The sequence below is a fragment of the Geotrypetes seraphini genome, chromosome 5, assembly GCF_902459505.1.
Source record: "Geotrypetes seraphini chromosome 5, aGeoSer1.1, whole genome shotgun sequence".
Lineage (NCBI taxonomy): Eukaryota > Metazoa > Chordata > Amphibia > Gymnophiona > Dermophiidae > Geotrypetes > Geotrypetes seraphini.
Genome location: NC_047088.1, coordinates 78,485,425 through 78,503,403, shown reverse-complemented (window position 1 = coordinate 78,503,403; position 17,979 = coordinate 78,485,425). Strand labels below are relative to the sequence as shown.

The 17,979-nt window shown below is 40.3% G+C and overlaps 1 protein-coding gene across 1 annotated transcript in view; it reads left to right on the top strand.

The window, feature by feature from the left end:
- Nucleotides 1–17,979, top strand: part of LOC117361234 (Krueppel-like factor 5) — a 107,751-nt gene that overhangs the window by 56,857 nt on the left and 32,915 nt on the right. Inside the window, exons 2-4 of the mRNA XM_033946298.1 lie at nucleotides 1,760–1,804; nucleotides 12,602–13,487; nucleotides 13,994–14,053. Of these exons, the coding sequence (XP_033802189.1) occupies nucleotides 1,760–1,804; nucleotides 12,602–13,487; nucleotides 13,994–14,053 (991 nt within the window). The remainder of the gene's footprint in view (nucleotides 1–1,759; nucleotides 1,805–12,601; nucleotides 13,488–13,993; nucleotides 14,054–17,979) is intronic.

Here is a 17,979-nt window from a genome sequence, read left to right as displayed (position 1 = left end):
ACCTGCATTTGCAAGCAGTCCTCTTACTAGAAAAATAGAGGATTTAGTATGCAATCTACAGTATATATTTTTCTTTTTCCATGTAATTTGAGGAACAAAGAGGCCAAAAGAGGAATTGGACAAGTGTTGAAGGTATATGTTTGATATTTATCCTAGAGAAATGACTGCTTGGAAATCAAGAGGATATAAGCTTGGCTTTGGAATTGACATGTAGTTTACCATCTGAGTGTGTGTGGTGCAATGGTTAGAGCTACAGCCGTAACACCCTGACGTTGTTGGTTTGAATCCTACTCTGCTCCCTGTAACAGATATATATATACTGTATATAAAAGATAGATATAATGGTGGTGCCAGCATTTCACTGCATACAATTTTAATTAAAAACAGCATAAAATCTCCATTATAATTATGTCATAATAATGAGACATAATAACATTATAGATGTTGTAAAAAAATCTATGTGCCAACTAAAAGGTGATTCTGTAAAGGACTTCTAACTATTTAGATGCATTTAGACTCGCTGAATGGCGCTGAGCATGATTCTCTATAGTACTTCTATGCATTATAGAATCACGCTTAGCATTCTACTGCTGGACATCTAAACAATGCCTACATTTTAGGCGTCTTTTACAGAATCTGGCCCCAAATGTACTTTATCAATGTATCATTGCTAAGAGTGAAAACATAAAAGTTATAGCTATAATACCATGAAATTTGCTTCATTAAGCAAAAATGATAGCAAATTTTAAGAAAAACAGAGCTTTGTGTAATCAGTGGCTTTGAGAGACCCCAGGATGGGCTTTAAATTTTTCTAAAAAAAAAAAAATTTTTCTGATCAAGCACAATCAAATTGATGTGAAAATTTCAAATTTTCTAAATTTAGAGCTCCTTTTACAAAGGCACATTATGCTTTTTTATCGCTAGCCGCAGCAGTATTAGCTCTGATGCAGAAAGGCAGTATATCAAGTCCATGCCCTTTTACTTGTATACATGCAACCAACGCACTTGGCACTTCAGGGCAGGGTCAATTGTATTTATACTTGACTACTGGCTAGAACCAGTGGAGCGTTGACCTGCTGCTGCCAGCCTTTTAAGAATGCAGTATTAGCAAATTTTATAAATTATTACTGTGCAGCATCTTTTACTATGCAGTACTCCCCCACGAATTTGCGGTTCAGCGTTCTTGGCCTCAGTCTTTCGCGGGTTTTTTTTTCTCTTCTTCCTCCTATTGCTTTTGAGAAGGGCCGGCGCTCAGGTGAAGAACCTGTGAGGAGAAGCAGCAGCTTGCGTCCGTATGGGAGGTGACTCGGAGGATATGGTTCCCAGCGTCCGAAGCTGGTGCTCATCTGCCCCACCACCACCACCACCCCTCGCACCGTGGAATCTGGCCTGCCAGCTGCTGCAGCGGCACCTACTACTTCCAGCGCAGCCGCTGTGAGGGAGATTGGGAAGGGGGGAGAGAGAGAGGAGATCGGTGACAGTTGCAGCGGTAAAGCGCACGCACGCGCAATGGAGCCTTCAAGCCAATGGTGACCAATGGCAGCAGCCAAAAACAGAGCGGGGAGGGCATTTTTGTACCACATCCATTTTTCGTGGTTTTTCATTCCGAGAACCTAACTTCCACAAATTTCGGGGGAGTACTGTATTCAATAATAATATAGATTTGGACTAGAGAAAAAGTTGAATCTTTATTGATATGTGTAGACTATTCATACATGAAATAACGGATGAGTAGTAATAAGCTGTGTTTATTCCACAGCTGAATCCAGTGAGGATGGATCACCGATTACTGCTTCCACTGGAGGTAAATGTCATTTTCTTACTTTTACTATTTGAAAACAGAGAATTTTGGTACAACGTGCAATCATAACACAGAGAAAGCGTTTCTTTCTATTCTCTTTAACTCTTGCTGTGCTCATTTTGATCTGTGCTTATGAATGGTGATGGGGGTGCTTTATTAAGTTTTGAGGGAGCATATCTGGTCATTGCTCTTGAGTATTTATCCAATCAAGAGCTTTCGTGTTTCCATGCCAACATTAGAGGATCAGAGTACCAAATTCTATAAATGGCGTTGAGTGACGCCAACATTGTAGGCGCTACTCGGCATGGTTATCAATAAAAAAAATGGCCCCATTTATAAAATCACGCCTAGCAGTGCCTAAGCAGACTTAGGCATTGCAAGGCCTCCTAGACATAGGCGTTGCTCCATTAGACCAGATTTTCACTTGCCTAATTTGGCAATGCCTATGTCAGATGCCAAATGACGCCTAACTCAACCACACCTATTCTCTGCCCATAACTACACCTACTGTTTTAGATAGGCATCATTAGGCATCCTTAGGCGTGGGAGGGCACCTCTACTTAGGCATTGTTAGGCATCCAATAATTCAGCGCCAAACTCTTACATAATTTAATTATTATTATTTTTTTGATTGGCTGAAAACCAGCATGGTCAATTACCACACCGATTAAGCCAATTAAAAAATAAAAGTTAGTTGCTGATCCTGAAATTTGGCATCGCTAGGCAGCTGCAAATAGGGCACCTAGCAAACAGCATAATGTAGGAACATGACGTGCAGTGTTACATTAATAAAGTTGTAATTCATCCACTGACATTGAACCCCATGCACTTGTGTGCTTGGTGACATCATGGGACGACATCTGTTTAAACATGCTGATGGCTTTTCTTTTTGTCTGCTGTATCAACTGCTTTTATGGTGATTTAATCAAAATTCTTAGCAGTTAAAGTCTTTGCAACATAATATAACCTCCCCCCTTCCACAATAACTATTTGAAAACACTCCAAATCAATTATAAGCTTTAGATTTAATTCTCATAAAACAGAGTTGTTAACAAACAGCACTGAAGATGTCAAACATTTATCATCGTATGAAGGGGTGCTGAAAAGTTCTCAGCCCAACCAACCCGCTTCATAAGTTCTGAGTTTAATGTTCTGAGTTTAAAGTTCTGAGTTTAATAATGCATTACTTAAGCAAAGCACATGAAAAAAATGTATTAATTTGGATGTTCTGAGTGTTATTTTGCCACTGTAGCTGAAAAGAGTGTTATGTGTCTTATTTCATTAAGTGCCAATTTGCAGAAACGGAATTCTCTGGGCTCCTTTTACTAAGGTGCGCTAGCGTTTTTAGCGCACATAGGATTTTAACGTGCCCCCTAACCCCGCGCTACGTGGCTAGAACTAACGCCAGCTCAATGCTGGCGTTAGCATCTAGTGCGCGCTATTCCGCCTGTTAATGCCCTAATGCAGCTTAGTAAAAGGAGCCCTCTGTTTTTGACATTGTTGCAGATCATTGATTGAAACATATCCACGTCATTCTCTTCTTGGTTGGGCTGAGAACTTTTTAGCACCTCCTCGTATATTTTTTAAACAATACTTTGATTTCTTTTCCTTTAGACTGCTGGTTCAATCCCTGATCTTAAGTACCTTAGACTACTGCAATATTATATACTTGTGATCTCTGTCTCAGTCTGTCTCATTTATGGCCTCAAGAAATCGGTGTCAGGTCAAAAGCGCGCCGGGACAAAGGCGCGCCCAGACAATTGAGCGCAGCGCGGAGGCCCGTGCCACAGAAAATTACTGTTTTTAGGGCTCCGACAGGGGGAGCGGGGGGGAACCCCCCCACTTTACTTAATAGAGATCGCGCCGCGTTGTGGGTGCGTTGTGGGAGTTGTAACCCCCCACATTGTACTGAAAACTTCACTTTCTCCCTGTTTTTAGGGAAAAAGTTAAGTTTACAGTAAAATGTGGGGGGTTACAACCCCCCAAACCCCCCATAACACCGGCGCGATCTCTATTAAGTAAACTGGGGGGGGCTCCCCAACAAAAACCCCCGTCGGATCCCCTAAAAACTGTAATTTTCTTTGACGCGTGCTCAGTTGTCGGCGCGCGCCTTTGTCTTTCGCGGGGTTGTCTATGAACCCAAGAAATCAGACCATGTAAGCCCATATTACAAAAAACTACACTGGCTGCCTGTGGAAGCAAGGGTCATTTTTAAGTTTGCTTGCCTTTGTTTCAAAACCATGACAGGTTCCTCCCCAACCTATCTGTCTCACCAATTCAAATTCCCAGGTACAACTAATACACGCAGTACCTACTTGTTCACTTTTCCATCCCTAAAGGGCTACACCTACAAGAGATACCTCGACAGAACACAACCAACAGACACAAACGAAGCTCGCATCTGAACTTCGTCTCTCCATCATTCAGAGGTTGTAAATTCAAAAGTCATTACCAACATCTTCTCGCTCATCAAGCAGCACTATGGGGTAAAGACCTCGAACAATTGCTTGTGCCCATTACCTATGTGGAATTTAGGAAACGCCTAAAAACACATCTGTTCATGAAGTACTTAGGAAACCAACCTATACAATCTCAATCCTCAACAAATGATCGCTAGAACTATCAATAATTAAGTCTGTACTTTGTTTATTCCATTTAATCTGTAATATTACTAATCTGTAACATTTCTAATAATTGTAAACCGCATAGAACTTCACGGTCCTGCGGTATATAAACTGTTATTATTATTATTATTATTATCATTCCAAGCAGGCAAATGGAGCAAATGTTTAACCAACTTCATCTCAAATGCACTTTCGTACCAAACGTTTAGAAAGTCAATAAAAACTTATCTCTGACAAATTTCTCTGACCCCACTTCAACCTGATGTACTTCCAAAACACTTCCAGATAAACCTGACTAAACTTAGCATGCCAATGTAATTTCCCAAAAGTTCTCTGTAAAGTCGCTGTATGTATACAGTCTCTTCCCTTGTAAACCGCTTAGAACTGTTTGTGGTATGGCGATATATAAAAATAAAGTTATTATTATTAATAAATCATTGCACAAGACAGCAGTTCTCAAACCTGTCCTGAGGGCTTTCCAGGCAGTCAGATTTTCAGAATATTCACAATCAGCATTCATTAAAGAGATTTAAATGTACTGCTTCCAGTGCATACAAATCTCTCTCATGCCCCAAATCTCTTCTCAGCCCCAAAATATGATGCCATTTACTGAATCCAGTGCATAATGTATTCCCTTCAATTTATATATTCTCTGTAACTCATGTTTTGTGGATTGAGACATCCGGGTTTTACTTCTACTGAAAGTAATGGAAGTAAGGAGGACAGACACCTGGGAGAGCCATATGGTAACACTATATATGAGTGATTTACAAATTGGGAGGATATAGCATAAACGCAGTTTAAAAAAAAAAGTGGGGTTTTAGCCTGGATTTGAACACCATGAGAGACTGGGCCCAACACACTGTCAGGCAGGATGTTCGAGGCATAAGGCATAGCAAGGTCCAATATACAAAATGCTTCAACATTAGTTCTGTTACCTCATTTGTATGTGGGAGGACAGGTTCACTTATAACCTGTGCCTTTGCCAGTTATTAACTTGCTTCCATAAATGTCTGCTTTCCTAGAATACTTTCTGAAACTCTGGCATAGGATCAATATCTCCTTTAATGTGGAATGGCCAAATGTTTTGCCATGAAATATAAGAGTCAATAAGATGGTGATTGTGTGCCCAGGAAGGGAGAATTCAAAATATAAGTTCCATAAACTGCCTTCTTTGTTAAAGGAGATCTGAAGATATCATACAATAGCATAAGTCATTGTAAATCTTATTTTGAAGTGATTTGCATTGTGATGTCTCCCTGAATATGGCTTAATTACTAGGAAAAGAATAAATACTACTGTGCAATGAGCCATATTGTATTTATTTCTGAGGGGACTCCTGGATGCAGGCTCTTCTTTAACCCCACTGCCCCCCCCCTCCCGTTTACAAAACCATAGTACGGTTTCTGGCTCCAGCTCCGGCAATAACAGCTACAACACTCATGAGTGTCGGAGCTGTTACCACCATGGCCAGTGCTAAAAACCTCACTGCGGTTTTGGAAAAGGGGAGGGGGAGGGTTAAATTTGCAATACAATGCAGAATAGAGAGAGCCAAATAGTGTGGTATAAACCATTAGCATAGCAAAGTTAAAAAATGTTTGCATACGTTCCTGAAGAAAAGTCCATAAACTAGTTATTAGAGTGGACTTGGGGAAATCTACTCCTTATTCTTGGAATAAGCTGTGTGGAATGGTATTACTATTTTCAGATCCTGCCAGATACTTGGGACCAGGATTTGCCATAGTTAGAAACAGGATACCGGGCTTGATGGTCTTTGAGTCTGTCCCACTATGGCAATGTTCATTTAGTCCAGGGGTAGGCAATTCCAGTCCTCGAGAGCCGGAGCCAGGTCAGGTTTTCAGATCTCCACCATGAATATGTATGAGATGGATTTGTATACACTGCCTCCGTGAGACGGAAATCTATCTCATGCATATTTATTGTGGATATCCTGAAAACCTGACCTGGCTCCGGCTCTCAAGGACCGGAATTGCCTACCCCTGATTTAGTCGAAGGACTTTCTCTAAAGCAATTGGTCCCTGAAAGTGCAAGCATGCGGTTGAGGCTGGAAACGAAGCCCTGTAGTTGTGTAATTCAGTAATATATATGGCCCCTATGAAAAGTAACTAGATATCCATTAACATGTGTCTCAAGCACTACAGGGCAGAACCTAGCCAGGCAACCGAAACAGTGTAAAGGGACAATTATACTGAACGAGGGAGCACAATCAAACTGCATGTCACAATGGAGAACTTAAAAAGAAATCAGATAGTAAAAACGTTTGAACTGAAACTAATTTTACTCTCAGATATTCTTGCTAGATAAAAATATAACTGAAAGTCTAAGTATAAAGCTTGTCCAAATTCATTAGTTTAGGATTAATTTGTTAATAATTGGCTAGCAAAATTTCCTGGAAGAAAAGACAGAGAGAGAGAACTAGGGCTAGAGAGGAGGGAAAGAGAAGGCGAGGCAAAGCTTGAGCAATGACTCTGGAAAATCACTGAGGGCTCCTTTTACAAAGATGTGTGGATCTTTTCCAGATAAGCCCCGCTACTAATGGAAAAAGTGGACGTGCCGAAAGTTAAGCCCTGACACCTTTTGCCAGCGCACGCAACCTTAACCAGTGAAGTTCTCAGCACAACGGCCCCACAACGCGGCGCAATGTGTATAAAGTAATAGTGGGGGGGAGCACCCAAAAAGATTATAAAAAAAGAGGATATGAAACTTAACATTATCAAAAAAGATTATAAAAAAGAGGATATGAAACTTAATCATTATAAAAAAAATAGGATAAACTGTCGACCATTTTTTAAGGGCTTCCGACAGGAGGGTGTGGGGGGTAACCCCCCACTTTACTTTCTAAAGATCGCGCCTCTTTTTTATAATTTTTTTTTGGGGTGGCGGGGTTAACTTTTTGGCGGGGCTTATCTGGAAAAGATCCAGTATGCGTTAGCGGTTTTTTAGCGCACGCTTAGCGCGTGCTAAAATGCCGCACGCGCTAGCTGCTACCGCCTTCTTTTAAGCAGGTGGTAATTTTTCGGCTAGCGCTCGCTAATCAAGTATCAAGTTTCAAGTTTATTAAATTTTGATTTTACGCAATATCAAATATTTCAATGCGTATTACATAATTGTAATGTACAATAGAAACCCAGGGATGACAAATACAAATACAAAATAAGACAAAATACAGACTAATCATTATGTTCTATTAATACAAATTGAAACATGTAGGTAAAAGGTGGAAATACAATTTAAATAATTTATAATATTAATAAAAAAGGAAAAAAAAAAAAAGGGAACAATTAAGGTTTGTACATAAGGGTAGGGGAGGTGTAATATTAGGAATAATTAATCGGTTTAATATTAGAAAAATTTTAATATAAAGAGTGTAAGAAGATCCAGATTAATATTAATGATAATTTGATAGAAAAGAAAAAAAGAGAATTAAGATTAAAAACACTTATAGTTTCTATATTGATGTTCTGCTCATTTAATTCCTTAAAGAACAAGTATTGTGTTTATTACGATTACTATCTATGTATTGAATGCATCTTTATAAAGAATGCTTTTCAGACCTAATCTGGTGCATGCGCTAAAAACCCAAGCGCACCTTTGTAAAAGGAGCCCTGAATAGCAACAAATTACTAGGGAGTGCAGGCAGTTTAAGGAACAAATATTTTGTATGATTCCTCTCTATACCCACAAACATATTTTTGAGAAGAATTCATTAATATTCATGTAATTTGGTTTGGAAAACAAATCATCTGCCTTTGCCTACTGGCAGGCTCTTTTCCAGATATACCAGTTGTACCCAGCAGCATTGAATTTCCAAAGTGCCATACAAGAGTTAACACGAATGAGATTGTGAAGTTTCACATCATAGTTGGAAACTGTAATTAACTTTAAGATTAACAGAAAGCTGAGTTTAATTTCAAGCATACTGCTTAAGGGAAAGGGTAGCCACTGCTACTTTAAGAAATGACTTGACAGTTTTCAATGCTCTTGATAATTGCTCAATTTTTTTTTAATGGATCATAGAAAAAAAAATCCCTTGACAGCACCATTTAATCTAAGATGCTTGTTTGGAGTTCACAAACCGTTATTATGAGAAATAATTAGATATTTCTCAACTGTATATTGAATGAATCCTATGCTGGACCAAAACAATGTAGTAAAAAAGCATGTCTTCCCCAGTGATTAGGTCATTACTATAGTTCAGGCTATCAACAGGCTGTGCAATGGTACAGCCTAGTAGTGATTCACCTCCCATCTAAAAATAACAGCTTTGATGAGAGGAATTAGGAAACCTCTGCACATCTGACATTCCAATATATTTTTCCTGTTTAATAGTGAAGTTCTTAAGAAAAAAAACAAAAACACAACTCTTATCCTTATTCATGCTGATGAGGATAGAATGCAGGAAAAGACCCATTTTTTAATATCTCCAATTCATCATGCATTTTGTCAAAAGTTGAAAACTGGGCTGGATTTTTGGAGCCAAAACAAGAAAAACTGCAGACACATGTACAATAATGCAGGCAGAGTTTATTATAGCAATAAATTAAATGTGGTTAAAAACAACATCTTAAAACAAACCAGGGGACCCGACACGGTCCGTGTTTCGGTAAACCACACCTTCAATCAGGGGTAACTAATAAGACAAAAAGAAATGACTCAGAATGTACTTCATAATAAAAAATAAAAAATATATATATATATGTAAATACATGAGCATATAACAAATGAACATATAAAGAAGGTGTACAATGAAGTAATAATGAAAACTTAAAAACAAAACCATAAAAAACAAAACTTAAAAGCTAAAAGACATCCAAATCTAAAAAGCACATAATCAAAATTAAAATATTGAAGATAAAAATAAAAATAGGTGTTCAAATGTTGACGCAGGCTAGACGTAAGAAATTTCTGACCTACATTTTCCAGGCCTACATTTCCCGGCACCTATCTTTGTCATGAATTCACGCTTATGTAGATGCTTTAGGCCGCCTAATTGCCGTTTCCTGCACTAGCTAAAGTGCTTATGTAGGTGAAATTTCTGCACTTATTATTTTAGGCTACGGTAGGTGCTTTTAATGGTGCTGTTTTTCTGCCTTTTTAAATGGCATTTGTTTAATTAATCTTAGGTGCCTAGTGGGGGTGCCTACTAAATTTAGGTGCCATTTGTAGAATTTCCCCCCTAGATATATATTTACCCATAAAAATACCCGTAGGGTGCCTAAGCGTTATTCTGTAATGGAGCATGTAAGTGGCATAGCCTGTAAATGAAGGTGTGTGCACATATGGGTGGAGCATAGGTGGGCAATGGGGAGCTCCCACTTATGTGTGCAATTTGTAGAATACTGTAAGTTATGCACATCTCTGCCACATTTAGGTGCCCAAAGGTCTACAGCTGGTGTAACCGTAGTCATGTAAATGTAAGGTGAATCCATAACAGGCTATTTATTTCTAAAAATTATAGACTGCCTAAAACTAGGCAGTTAACAATTGAAAGAACATTCATAGAGCTCCTTTTACTAAGCACGCGTTAGTTCATGGTGCATAGCACGGGGTTAGCGCGCATGGCAATGCAGCGCATGCTAACAACGCTAGTGCACCTTAGTAAAAGGAGCCCATAAATAATTCATGCACAATACAATTACAAAATGCATTCAGATTACATTGCAATTACACGGTAATTTCATCCTCCTAAAATAATGTCGAGAGCTCAATGAATTTACACAATAGCCATCCTATTAAATAAAATGCAATAACCTCAGCTTAGAATTCTTATTAAATATGTCTCCCCAATAGTTAAAAAAAAAAGCCTCCACAAACAGTTGTGTCTTCAACATCTTTCCAAATTGTAAACGGTCAGAACAGGTCCTCAGGATTCCAGGGAGGGAGTTCCAAAATGCTAATGCTCTATGAGGGAATATGGCCATCCAGATGCTGTTATAGAACAGGCTTGAACCGTGCAACATCAGAGCACCAGAGTAAAAGTGCTCACTAGAGAATGATACGGTGACAGAATTCATCACCGTTCCTGTCCCATGGATAACTGCGGGAAACCATCTCATGTTGTTCTTTAGTGTCTTTTCTCAACCTCAGTCCTTCTACACCAGCATTCTTTAATGCAAGACTTGAGGGTCAGTGGTTGTGCCCATTCAATACTCTGATTCTTCACTCTCTCCTTAAAGAATGACATGGAGATGATTTCCCGCGGTTATGCACGGGGACGGGAACAGTGATGAATTTTGTCACCGTGTCATTTCTCTAGTGCTCAAGTATAGGACTTGCCCCCTTTATATATTAAATTTGAGAACATTTCTGTAGTGCTACTGTAGGAAATACCACACAGTAATATAAGAATTCTGAATATGAAGAATGGTCTGCCAAATCCTGACCATTATTTGCCAAAATATAACCAATAATATAAGATTATAGTGCATAAATTCATACCATGACCATTAAAAAATTTCAGAGTATTCCCAGATTATAAACTGTTATAATAGTTGCTTTTCCTTAGAAAATGCTCCCAGAGATCACATCTGTTGCTGGCAGTTGCTAGTTACCATGATTTGTTATTTTGGCTTCAGTTTATGTATTACACTGAAGTGCTCAACTAACGTTCTCCCATGCTCAACTGCTTGCTCAGACACATATCTTGAGCTGTGAGTGCTACTGAAACTAGCATTCTCCTTAAAGTTTTCAAGCATCCAAGTTATGTTTATACTTGATATAGTGCATATAGTGAAACATCTTTGCGGTATACAACACAATTAAAAAAGGCTGAAAAGTTCTCAACCCAGCCAAGAAGAGAATAACATGATTCAATCAATGATCTGAAACAATGTCAAAACATAGAATTTCATTGCTGCAAATTGGCACATGACAAAATAAGATAACGCTCTTTTAAGCTACAGTGGCAAAATAACGCTCAGAATTTAGGAAGTTGGATGTTAATTACACTTCTCCCTCCGAATCCGCGGTTTCGGCATGTACGGATTCGGTTATTCGCGATTTTTAAACAAAAAAAAAAAAAAACCATTTTCATTTTTCGGGCTATTTTAAGCACTGTAAGCCCCCCTTAAGCCTTACCTGGTGGTCTAGCGCAGTGGTTCCCAACCCTGTACCTGGAGGACCACCAGGCCAGTCAGGTTTTCAGGATAGCCCTAATGAATATGCATGGAGCAGATTTGCATGCCTGGCACCTCCATTATATGCTGATCTCTCTCATGCATATTCTTTAGGGCTATCCTGAAAACCCGACTGGCCTGATGGTCCTCCAGGACGGGGTTGGGAACCACTGGTCTAGCGGGTTTTCGGGGCAGGAACGATCTTCCCACGCTCCTGCCCCATGCAGATCGCTCATAGGAAATGGGTGCCTTGAGCTCCCGTAGACTACGATTGGGAGCTCAAGGCAGCCATTTCCTATGAGCGATCTGCATGGGACATGAGCGTGGGAAGATCGTGCCTGCCCTGATAACCCGCTAGACCACCAGGTATGACTTAAGGGAGGGGGGGGGGGCTTACAGGGCTTAAAATAGTCAGGGAGAAGTGGGGGTTAGGGGCAGAACCGGCCCGAATATTATTTAAATATTCACGGGCCGGCTCTGTCTCTAACCCCTGTGGATATGGAGGGGAAAAGTAGATAAATAAAATCTGTCATTAAAGGTCCTGTCAAGTCCAGTCTTAAATCATTGATAAGTAATCTCTAAATGTAAGTATTGTAGGTAAGTTGTTCCAAAGTGTTGGACCCATAGTGCTAAATATAGAATCACAAACAACAGTGAATGAATGTGGTTGGAACTCAGGAGAGGGTTACTTCACGTGTACTGACTTCTGATAGGCTGATATCCATTTTGAAAGTAATTTCATCTTGCTGTCAGTCACAGGAGGTTTTTCTTAATTTTTAGTCCATATGAGGGTGACATGAAGATCAAAACTACTGGAAACAGACTAGAACTTTCAAGCATTTGCTAGAAACTTTTAAATATTTTGTAGCCAAGTACATTTTATGGGAAACTTGAGAATATCACCTACAGTTCACAGGTTGTTGAAAAAATGTCGACGTTTCCAGAATACATAATGGCAGCTTGAAAAATATCTAAAGGTTCACAGTTAAGTCTGTCTGATTGTCCTTGCTCTACTTAACTGTGTGTTTTTTTGTTTCTAGACCCGATCTGAAATGGATAAGTATCTTCTCAGTCAGATTCCCCCAGTGCAGATGATGACAGACAAAAAGTACCGGAGAGAGAGTGCTTCTGTGGTAGATGAATTTTTTGAGTCTGAGAAGCCATCTTCTGCCCCATACAGCGTGAATATCAATGTGATACTACCAGATACAACACATCTTCGTACAGGACTCTATCGGCCAGCCAAGCCAATCACACTCTACCCTCAGATCAAAACAGAACCCGGCACCAGCTTTTCTCAGTCGTGTTCATCCGCTCTGACACAGACCTTGCCAGATTTCACAAGTGTGTTCAGCATGCCTCAGTCTGTGGCAGTCAACAATATCTTTATTAAGCAGGAGATGCCCAGTGAGGTGCCACTGTCTGCACCAGGCCCACATCAATCTCAGCTTTATCAGTTGCCAATCAGTAATGATGCTATCAGCATGGCACAGTCCACTGGCAGCACTACAGTCATTAACGCATTGAACGGTAGTACCATGACAGCAGGAAGTACAGGATCTAGCTCCCTTCTCCGACAATCCAGGCCTGTTCAGGTTAAACAGTTTCAGAACATTGCCCAAGGGCAAGGAAACTTCATTCCAGGGCAGATTTACCCTGTTCCAGGGGTTACTTTGCCCCCTTCACCTCCAAACTCACAGCCTGGCAGCCCAGAAAATCAGCCAGAGTTGATCAACACCATCTCACCCCCACCACCCTATGAAGCTACTTTTGGACTGAAGCTGATGCCATCAACTCAGATTCATAATCTTCCCAATGCTCTAGGCACCCTGTCTCAAGGGCAACTCATCATGTCAGGAGCAAAATTCAACAGAAGGAACAATCCAGAACTGGAAAAAAGAAGAATCCACCACTGTGATTATCCAGGTACTCTACAGCAATAAGGAGAATCAACATCTTACTTGGGTATACAAATTTTTAGCCTGGGCTTTATCAGAAGAACTTTAGAGTTAACATAAACACATTCAGGTAGGGGTTTCTTAACTACAGTGGGTAACCTATCGGGGCTACACTTTTAGGTTAGCACTTTGGGCTAGATTCACTAAGCAAATCGATCGTGTACCAATCGGTTTGCGAGCCCTTTACGGCCAGATTTCCTTCCGACCCGATTCACTAATGCCTGTAGCGATCCGATCCCGATCGACCCATGCAAATTAGTAAAACCCCATGCAAAATAGCCAAGCGATTGATTTGTGCACGGTTTGGAGATTTAGTGAATTCTGGCCTTTGTTCTTGATTTAGAAGCAGAGGATTTTAAATTTGATTATAGAGACCCACTTTACTTTCTCTTAGATCTCTTATGGAGAGTTGGGGAGGACAATGGCCTAATACAAGCACATAACAATGGTCTTTCTTCTGTCACTTCCTTCTAGGATGCACAAAAGTTTACACAAAGAGTTCTCACTTGAAGGCACATCAGAGAACCCACACAGGTATGTGATACCCTTGTTTTTAAATGATTTGCTACTGGGTTAATGAACCAAGAGAATTTTCTAGCAGCCATAATGCACTGGTGTCCTAGGAGTCTGAAAGCACTGATATGCTGAATGACTAAAAGATGAAAAGTTAATATTAATAATATTTGCTATAGTAAAGTAATGGGATATAAGCATTACCAGGTTTTCAGCATAACACTGAAACTTCGATGAGTATATGGTGATAGGTCTGGAATTCCTAAATTTTAGATCTTATGAATATTACTGTCAGGTAGACAAAGTAGAAACCATGGGTTTTACTCTAAAGTATACATATTGAGATCTTTAAGTCTGTCCTCAAACACCTTATGATGAAAACCATGCACCATTTTAGTAGCCTTCCTCTGGACCAACTTCATCCTTTTTATATCATTTTGAAGGTGCGGTCTCCAGAATTGTACACAATATTTTAAATGAGGTCTCATCAGAATCTTATACAGGGGCATCAATACCTCCTTTTTTTTCCTACTGGCCATATCTCTTCCTATGTACCCTTGCATCTTTCTAGCTTTCTCCATCACCTTTTCAACCTGTTTGGCCACCTTAAGATCATCACATACAATCACACCCAAGTCCCGCTCTTCTGTCGTGCACATAATTTTTTCACCCCTTAAACACCGTTCCCTCGGGTTTTTGCAGCCCAAATGCATGACCTTGCATTTCTTAGCATTAAATTTTAGCTGCCAAATTTCAGACTATTCTTCAAGCTTCGTTAGTTCTTTCTTCATGTCATTCACACCATCCAGGGGGATCTACTCTATTGCAGATGAACGGGCGCTAACATTGTATTAGGATTGCAGTAGTCCACTGTTAATATGGGCTTTCACCATACAAAATGATAATAATCTAATTTGCATGTAAATGAATGCAAAACTCGTTAATATTCACAAGCTGGGTTAAGAAACATAATTTTCATGATATTGCTGGCAGCATCAAAACTTAAATACACCTTTCCAAAGTACAGTTACATGTTTGCATTAATTCCTGGAGCCTACCATAAGGCTTGCCATAAACTGTAATATTTTTCTCTACCAGACAATAAAATAAGACTCCTCATGGGTATCTGAACCTCCCAACCTCTTTGCTGTCTGAGACTGAGACCTGGCTGTCTACCCCATTAGCTGCAGTATAGGTGCAAAATGGTACCTGCTGATCTCATATGGTTTTCTGCATCTGGTGATCAGGGGGAGCCACAGTCCAGAGATAATTATTTCTCTGTCAGAGAAGGAGAGAGAAACACTGCACTCATTGTGGGCGCTAACACATCATTATCTCCTGCAAATTACTTTACTTTCCCTCTCCTTTTACAAAACCGCGTGAGGTTTTTATCCCTGGCTGGCGCGCTGAATGCTCTACACCAGTGTTTCCCAACCCTGTCTTGTAGGACCACCAGCCAGTCAGGTTTTTGGGATAGCCCTAATGAATATGCATGAGAGAGATTTGCATATAATGGAGGTGAAAGGCATGCAAATCTGCTCCATGTATATTCATTAGGGCTATCCTGAAAACCTGACTGGCTGGGTGGTCCTACAAGACAGGGTTGGGAACCACTGCTCTGACACTCGTAGGAATTATTTGAGCATTCAGCATGCTGCCCGACACTAAAAACCTCTTGCACAATTTTGTAAAAAGGGGGTATTTATTTGAGAAAACATCTCATCAAAAAGCTCTCAAGGCAAGTATCAAAATAAAAGTCCAAATACCAATATAACAAATTTATAACAGTGCATGAAAAGCTAATAAAAACAAAACTGAAGGGGAAAAAATTCCTTACTTTAGGATCCCCATCACAAAATAAGACTCACAATATTTTTTTAAATACCAAAACATTTTTGAAAATGCCTTCAAGAATTTTTTGATAGAATTTGTTCCAGATCAGTAGGAGTCTCATAACTGGTTTAATGGCCATTATTGTATCAACTGTGGTGTTTGGTGAGAAATAATGCACATTAATAGCCGATTTTAGCTCAGCTTGCAATATGCATATTGTATGAATGAATATATAAGATTAAAATATCTTTATGGGATTTCTATGACCTTCTGACATCTTGGATAGCTGTACTTATCTGGCTCCCGCTGATTCTCAGTTTATACCAATACTGATCTATCCAAGCTGCAATTATTGTGTGTTTGGAATTAGTTTCATTCTTTCTTTTCAAAACATCAAAAAAAAACATTGTATAAGAATGCTTTTTAACAATTGATTTTGATCTTATCTGAGCTTTTCAACCTGTTTAAATATGTTTTAACGTCACTGGGGTTTACTTTACCCACTCTGAAAGGTATAAAAGCATAAGTGCGAAATAAGATACACTTACAAACACAGGTGCATGTGGTGTAGAACATTCTATTCTGCATAGGTATGCTTTTCTTCTATAGCATGAAGCAGGTAGAGACGTGCAGTCAATCTGATTGTTCAGTTTCAGTGCAACAAAACAAATGTAAGTACTAGAGAATGACACGGGGAAAAAATCTGTCCCCGTCACTGCACCGTCCCCGGCCCACCATCCTCTGCACCGCCCCGTCACCGCCGTTCCCTTCACCGCCCCGTCACCGTCACCGCCATCCCTTTCACCGCCCCATCACTGCCACCGCCATCCCATTCACCGCCCCGTCACCGTCCCCGCAGCATCCATATAAGCCTCTGTACTGCAAAACACCATGAAGACAGAAGAGAGTTCTGCCACTACTACTACTGCACTGAGAATCTGTTTCAGTGCCTCTGCCCTGTAGTAAAAACCGAACATAAAAATAAATCAATTAACTTGTCCTCCCTTTCAATGACGTGTCCCCCATGTTCACCTATAGCTCAAATCAGGTCAATTGTGCACATTAAAAATGCAGGAGGATCTGGAACGTGAGCGCAGGCAGGCAGTGATACAAAAACAGCAGACACCCGACCGACTGCAGTGTTCCGCCATCTCCCTCCCTCCATCTCACCTTAGATGTAGAGTATGCCAGCTTTCTTTTTCGCCCAGCCGCATGTGCGGGTGCTCATTTGTTCAATATTCTCCTCTGACGCAACCGGAAACAGGAAGTTGCAAGAGAGGAGAAGATTGATCAACGCGAGCGCGGCTTGGCGAAAAAGAAAGCCGGCATACTCTACATCAGTGGTTTTCAACCTTTTTACACCCGTGGACTGGCAGAAATAAAATAATTATTTTGTGGACCGGCAAACTACTAGGACTAAAATTTTAAAACCCTGTTTCCGCCCCATCTCCGCAAGCTCAGTCATCTCAGTAACTATAGAAAAATAGACAAATATAGTGCAAAATATAGACAGCAGATATAAATTCTCAAAACTGACACATTTTGATCACTAAATTGAAAATAAAATCATTTTCCTACCTTTGCTGTCTGGTGATTGATTTCATGAGTCTCTGGTTGCGTTTCCTTCTGTCTGTGTATCCTTTCTTTCATTTCTTTCTTTCTGCACTCAGGCCCAAGAATTGTCCCTTTCTATTCCCTCCCTCTTTCCTTCCTATGTCCTTAGTGCCCCTGATGCCTCCTTCCCATGTCTTTAGTGCCCTTAGTGCCTCCTTCCTATGCCCCTCTCACTGCCTTCCACACTTTGTCCCACCCCCACCCCTGAAGCCTGCCTGCCTGCCTGTGCCTGTCTACCTTTCTCCCTACCTAGCCAAAGCCAGCCTGCTGCCTCCCTGCCGCTCAAAAAAAAAAAAAAGTCTCCGTCCTTTTCCCCTTCTCTTACCGCCATGCTGCAGCTGCTAAAGCTGGAAGTCTTCTTTCCGACTCAATTCTGAAGTTGGAGAGGACGTTCTGGGCCAGCCAGGCAGCGATTGGCTGGCCCAGAACGTCCTCTCCGACGTTAGAATTGACGTCGGATAGACTTCCTGTCGGCTTTAGTAGCTGCAGCATGGCGATAA